Source organism: Lactuca virosa, chromosome 3 (genome assembly GCF_052849685.1).
Source record: "Lactuca virosa cultivar CGN04683 chromosome 3, Lactuca_virosa_CGN04683_v6, whole genome shotgun sequence".
NCBI classification, from domain to species: domain Eukaryota; kingdom Viridiplantae; phylum Streptophyta; class Magnoliopsida; order Asterales; family Asteraceae; genus Lactuca; species Lactuca virosa.
In genome coordinates, this window is record NC_136428.1 from 439654164 (window position 1) to 439661049 (window position 6886).

At 34.7% G+C, this 6886-nt stretch overlaps 1 protein-coding gene across 3 annotated transcripts; it reads left to right on the plus strand.

Moving 5' to 3' along the window:
- The first annotated feature begins 2896 nt into the window (after positions 1 to 2896).
- On the plus strand, positions 2897 to 6327 carry LOC145167896 (importin subunit beta-1-like). Of its 3 annotated transcripts, none has more exons than XM_079087162.1 (3): positions 2897 to 3031; positions 3558 to 5721; positions 5970 to 6327. In XM_079087162.1, exons 2-3 carry the CDS (start codon positions 3569 to 3571, stop codon positions 6067 to 6069), a joined length of 2253 nt encoding a protein of 750 aa, XP_078943288.1. In that variant the 5' UTR covers positions 2897 to 3031; positions 3558 to 3568; the 3' UTR covers positions 6070 to 6327. The 3 variants fall into 3 exon arrangements, with proteins under 3 accessions (XP_078943288.1, XP_078943289.1, XP_078943290.1); XM_079087163.1 differs by having other exon boundaries at positions 2901 to 3031; positions 3563 to 5721; XM_079087164.1 differs by having other exon boundaries at positions 2905 to 3031; positions 3566 to 5721.
- The last annotated feature ends 559 nt before the right edge of the window (positions 6328 to 6886 follow it).

A 6886-nucleotide genomic window follows, 5' to 3' on the forward strand; every position in this document is an offset into this window, starting at 1 on the left:
AGATGCACCCAGTCTACTATCTATTCGATCTTGAATATATATATATATATATATATATATATATATATATATATATCCGTATACACCAAGTAATCATAAGGAGTACCAGGTATAGGTCAGGTCATAGTATACAAATTCAATACATCGGCTTCTAGTACAAAAACATACTTTCAGATAGAACAATGAGTAAACTAAACTAGAAACTTAACAGTGAAAGGTTTAATCCTTTTTATTAAACCAGTACAACTTAAAGGACCTTAAGTGGTTAATTCTATAATACTTTAGTTTACACATCAGGTTATATATATGTAATATCCGACAGATAGTTAGATGTGTGTTTTTCGCCTTACTTCCTGTTCCGTGTTTGGTTGTGGGCTTAGGGCAGATTCACACAACTAACTACCTGTTCGATATTAGATCATATATAACTGGTGTAAACTAAGTGATTATAGAAGGAACTATGGTGGTTATCATTTTCACTAAAAGAACTATTACAGTTAACCCCGTGAGTACCAAATGAATACACCAGAGTTATATACAATGAAGTTCTAACAAACAATGGGATGTGTGACCTCCGCCTCATTCCCTGTTCCTTGTTTGGTTGTGGGTTTAGGGCAGATTCACACAGTCGATTGTTTGTTTGATTTGTATTATATATAACTTATATTCATTTAGTACTCATAGAACGGATTGTAGAGTCATTTATACTTATTTTTCATCACATCAGAAGGTATAGGATCTTTTGAGGAACAGGCGAACTTTTCAAAAAGGGCTTTCAACTTACTAATACATCACTTAAATACTTATGAACTCACCAACTTAAATGCGGATCTATGCTTTCAAAATAACTTGTATTATCAGGAGACCAGTAGACAGGTACGCGCACTGGGATTCAGAAGATGGAGCAGTATAGTTTCATGTCTTTTTGTTATTTGCTATGTATTCTATATTATGTGAATCACATACTTTATAAACACTTTCTTTCTAATGAAATAGTTGTTTACTACTTTGCTTACTATGATGCATGAATTGTGATACTAAACATGACGTCCTCCACCCTAGAACGTTTCCGTTGTTCCGGTTTTTGGGGTGTGGCATATATGGGGTACATCTACAAAGTACCGGGTTATATATGGGGTACATCTACAAAGTGCCGGGTTATATATATGGGGCACATCTACAAAGTACCGGGGTACATCTGCAAAGTACCAGGTTTTATTTAAAAGGGTACATCTACAAAGTACCGGTTTATAACAAATAAAACATAACAATATATAAAACAGTCTTCTTATAGTCCTATTGTGAACTAAAATTATGTTATATTATGTTATGAGTACAATAACACTTAAACGGAACGTTTTTATGGTATTAAAACTACTTTTCAGTTGTAATAGAAAATAAGGGGATTTTCTGGAACTCATTCTATCATTTTCTTAAAACTAAGGCAACCATAAACGAAACTAATGCTTATGAACTCATCGACTTAAATGTTGATCATCTCTTTCAAAATAACTTGCATTCTCAGGGAATCTAGTAGACAGATACACTCCCAAAGCTTTTGAGAAGACAGCCTATGAAAGTGCTGCGTCTTTTGTCTTTTACTTTATCTACTTTTGATGTCAAATGTTCAATGTTTGAACACCTGTGTAAAAACTTATACATTATTAATGCAATGGTTGTTGTACTTTGATTACTATAATGCATGTGTTGTGATACTTGACATGAAGTCACCCACCCCCGGATGTTTCCGCTGTTCTGGTTTGGGGGTGTGACAGATTGGTATCAGAGCATTGTTTATAGTGAACTCAGTATATCAATTCATAAAAGATATACAACTATAAATATATTGGGGTTAAAGAACTCTGACAACAAGTTATACTTTAAAATATATCAGTATTTTATAAAAGTATACATAAATGCATATATATATATATATATATATATATATATATATATATATATATATATATATATACTAGAACGAGTATCACAAGAAGACCAAAACAAAATTATTTGGAAGTTGGACATTACAGTCAAACCTGGACAGTTATGTAGTCATATCTGGGATAAATATAGCATGATTAACTATATTCAAACAAAAAGTTAGAGTTTTTACCTGAAGGATGAAATATGAGAAATAGGATGGATCGATTATCATGACCGGACCGATTTCAGCCACAATAACCATCACTGGGGAAGAAGGCAGGCGATCTTGGAAAAGCTGACGATGTCATCTTCAAACCATTAACGGGAGACGACAGACAAAGAAGAGATAAGCAAGGCAAGATGAAAACGGTGGGAAGCGTGAGTCAATGGAGATGATCGATTGCACTCATGTTTGTATACGGTGGTGGTGAGCAGCGGCGTATAGGGTGGTGGTAGTGGTGAGAGCGATTCCGGTCTCAACTGTGAAGAACAGCTATCAAACTGGGAGAGAGACTGTTATGGGAACAAATATGATATTTTATTGGAAGTAAATGACGGTGGGCAACACGCGGATGGGAACAAAGGTGATATTTATTCCGGTCGGAGGTTTGGTTTGTTATTTATTGAAGTAAAATCTTTAATTTGAATTGTTATTATATTTTAGATTAATATTAAACGATAAATACTTTATGTTTCTAAAAAGAACAAAGATGCCTATTAACAACTTATAATCATAAATCATTTTAGAATATAATTTCATATAAGGAAAATGTAATAAAAATGATTATCATCTAGCAGAAAAAACAATTTACTTTTGTTCAAACAAAAATTAATAAAATTAATTATATCCAAAATATAAAACTATTATAGACAATCGATAAAATATTAAATAATATTAAATTAATAAAAGATATAAAAAAAAAAGTTAAAGTTAATAATGTAAAACAATGATAAAACCCCGGTACTTTTTTACAATTTTTTTTAATGCCATACATCGATTAATCCGGATAAGATGCTCTCATGAAACGACTTTATCGGTGTCTTTGTCATCCCTAAGCTTCCCCAATTTTCACCCACGGTCATCCATCGTCATCCATCTCAATCGGTAAACTTTTCGAATAATTTTCACATCCATTTCTACTTTTGTTGAAATTTCAATCAAAATCTGTTTAGATATTTGTATTTGCATCTGAATCTGAATGTCATCGAGTGGGGAAGACGGGCTATCAATTTTTGATATGTAGGGTTTTTTTTTTTTTTTTTTTTTTTAAATAACAAGTGGGGTTTCGGATAACGTTCGCAAGTTGCGCTTTATATGGTAGATTTAATCTAATATTACGTTCAGCAGAAATGCTTTTATCAAGCTACAGAAAATTCTGATTATAGTTTGTATTGTAAACTGTTGCACCATTGAACTAAATTTTGTTCAGTGCCCTATTATTTTCTACTTGTTACTCAAGTTGCTATTGTTGCTTATGGTTTTGATGAGATATTTTTTGCTTCACATGGTTCAGCTTCGGTTTCTTCTTACCTAAATTGCTAAATGTTATGCGTTATTTTCATATGTTTTTTAACTGTGGAAAAGAAACTATGGAACAAGAGACTAATTGTACTTCATGTATTGTTTTAAGAGAAGAAGGACATGGAGTTTGCAGAATTCCTATCAGCTGCTGTATCAGAAGAAGCAGAAGTCCAAAGTACAGTACCAAAAAAACTCAAGAAACTTAAGGAAGAAAACCTTTCTCAATTTCTTGTCTCTCTGTCAGAAGAACTCTCCAATGAGAATAAATCTCTGAAATCCCGTGGATTGGCGGGTATTGTGCTCAAGAACTCTTTGGAGGATTGGGTGAATATGAAAATTTTAATCAAAAACAAAATTAAGCAGTTACTCTTAGACACTCTCGGCTCACCAAATCCCGAAGCAGGCCACACTGCAGCCCAAGTAATCGCCAAAATTGCTTCCATAGATATCCCAAGAAATGATTGGTCTAATTTCATTTGCACTTTATGTAGTAACATGTCTCAACAAGATAAGCCAATATTAATGCAAGCAAGTTTGGTATCACTTGCGTATGTTTGTGAAGAAATATCGCACTATCCACTTACTCAAAATCAAGTTAATATTGTCCTTGAAGCTGTAGTTAATGTCATTAATGTTTCCCAAGAGAGCGGTGTTCGTCTAGCTGCAGTCACAGCTTTATACAACACACTTAACTTGGCTCGGCCTAATTTTGAAATTGAGGTGGATAGGATTTGGATCATGGGTGTGGTCTGTGAAGTAGCTAAGGATAAAGATACTCACATCAAAAGAAAAGCTTTTGAATGCCTTGTCTCGATTGCATCGACTTACTATGATTTTTTGGAGTGTCATATTTCAACCCTTTATGTGTTAACAACAAAAGCTTTTGAAGATAAAGACGACTTGGTTGGTATTCAAGCAATCGAGTTTTGGAGTTGTATTTGTGATCAAGAGATTAAGCGTCGAGATAATAGATCAAGCCCCCATTTCCATTTCATAGAAAAGATGTGTCTTGTACTAGTTGAACTGCTTCTAAAAACTTTAATGAAGCAAGATGAACATAATGAAAGTCGTATTTGTGATTTGTCATTGGCAGGGGGGAATTGTCTGGGTCTTATTGCGAGAAAGGTGGGGGATTCCATTGTAGATTCAGTTATGTACTTTGTTAAACTTAAACTTCAAGAGCACAAGTCTGAATGGAGGTCTCATTGGGCCGGCACATATGCACTCGGTTCCATTCTTGAAGGTCCAAGGGTTGAAAAGTTGTCCCCTTACGTCTTGCCTCTTTTAAGATTTCTGCTTGATGGTATGGGAGATAAAAATACTCATAAGAAAGTGAAAAAGATTACCTCAAGGACTCTAATCCGTATTTTCCAGTTTTTACACAGCCCTGCCACTGGTCATTCCATAATTTCAACTGAAAACATAGAACAAATCATACCGGTCCTTCTAAAAAGTATCAAAGATCCATCACCCGATGATGCTAAGAAATGGGATCGATCATCCTATCTTGCTGCAGAAGGGTGTGAGGCAATATATTATATTGTGCAAGGGTATGAAGGTTTGGAAAGCGGCTCTTCTGTTCTGTCCCCCTATCTTATTGAAATCATACAAACACTTGTTGAAACTGCTGAAAGAAGATGCACAATCGTAACAGGCGATCCTGAAACTGTTGCAGGAATAGAACAAAGGCTTTTTTTTCTGGCAGCTGCTGCGTATGAGACACTGAGTAAAGTTGTAAGGTGTTTAGATGTTTCTGAATTCATCAAACCACTCCTCACTTTTGTGTTATCCAAACTTGAAACTTATCAAAACCTCTCACAAGCTGATAAAGCAAAGCAAGGAGATTTACAATCCTTATGGTGTGGTTTTTTGCATGTGATCATTCAAAAACTCAGCAGCTTGAAGGAAACAAAACCGATTTTGTTAGAGTTCGTGCATCATGCTAACATCATGAGACTGCTTCTTGAAGCTCTTTCTAGTCATGAGTTGAATCAGTCTGTAGAGCCTCTAATTTATTCGTGTTTTGGCGTTGTAGCACTTGTGATTGGGGAAAAGTTCGAGAGATATGTTTCTTCTGTTATGCATCGGGTGAAAAAGGCCATTGAACCTTGTGCTGTCATGACAGATGAATATGGGAATCATCTTAAGAGGAATATTCTTGAGGCGCATTCCAATATTTTGAAAGGGTTGAAGAGTTCCAAGGCTGAGGTGCTGATCCCTCATAATTCGGATATTTTGAAATTTATCGAGGTGGTTATAAAGGATGTCCACAGGTAACTATGCTTTAGATTCCCACAGCCAATAATATCTTGATTACTTAAGGGTGAATTGAAGAAATAGCAATGCACTTTTAGTGATTTGTTGATTATAACATATCCTACTTTCATTTCTTTCTAGCATTGCACTTCAAGAATTTCTACCTAATGATTGCAATGTCATCTAAATTAATGAAAGTATGTTGCTATTTTCTTATATATTAGCCCATTTTCTACTTGCATACTTATTGAACATGGTTTTCCAGGAATGAAAGTGTGGAAAGGGCAGCAGTAGAGGTTCTTGCAGTCATTGCAGATGTATTTGGGACACAATCTTGGGGTTTTGTATTCAATAGTCGTCACTAGGAGAGTGCTTAGCAACTTGGACCCAAGGAATAGTTGGCTGTGTATTTTCAGTGGAGGGTATCTGTTAGTTTTTTTTTTTTTTTTTTTTTTTTTTTTTTTTTTGTCTCTGAAAAATGTGTTTTTCCATACAAAGTCTGAATTGAAGTACAGAAAACCTTGGGGGAAAAGGTCATTCTGTGTGGCATGACGTTTTGGCATTAAGAACCTCTTTATGATGACGGGTTATCATTTTTATCAAGCTTTCTTTGGTTCTTGGGATTTTGTGCTTGCTCTTTTTGTTTCTTTATTAAGTTGCATATTTTTATTTTGAGAATTTGTTTGGGGCGTTTGGATCTTTTGATTGGTATGGAGTTTATAGAAATTGGAAATAGAATTCAGTTATGTTTTTGGTTTGGCCTGTGGCTGCAATTGTGTACAAAACTTAGAAAACTTAGAAAATTCCCACCACGGAAGGAATTTAAGTTTTGTTTCACAGGATTCATAGGAAAACACTTCCACTCTTCCTGCATTTGTGAAGAGCAAAATACCCCTTTCAGTATAGTATAAACAAACCTATAAACAAACCGAAGATGCGTTTACATCGGTATGGAAGGCAAACGAGCAACAAGTTGTGTTGTCAACCCTTTTCTGGATGGCATAAGTAATTCTTTTAAAAACTATATCTATATATATCGGGGGTCATGAAATTACATAGTCACGCTATGGTCCAACAATAGTTTTTCATACATAGGTCACAAAGACAATCTATCAAGCCATGCTAGTGCAACTCGTAAAACCAGTTAATACCAACCACCTAAATCAAATAGAGTTTTAACCT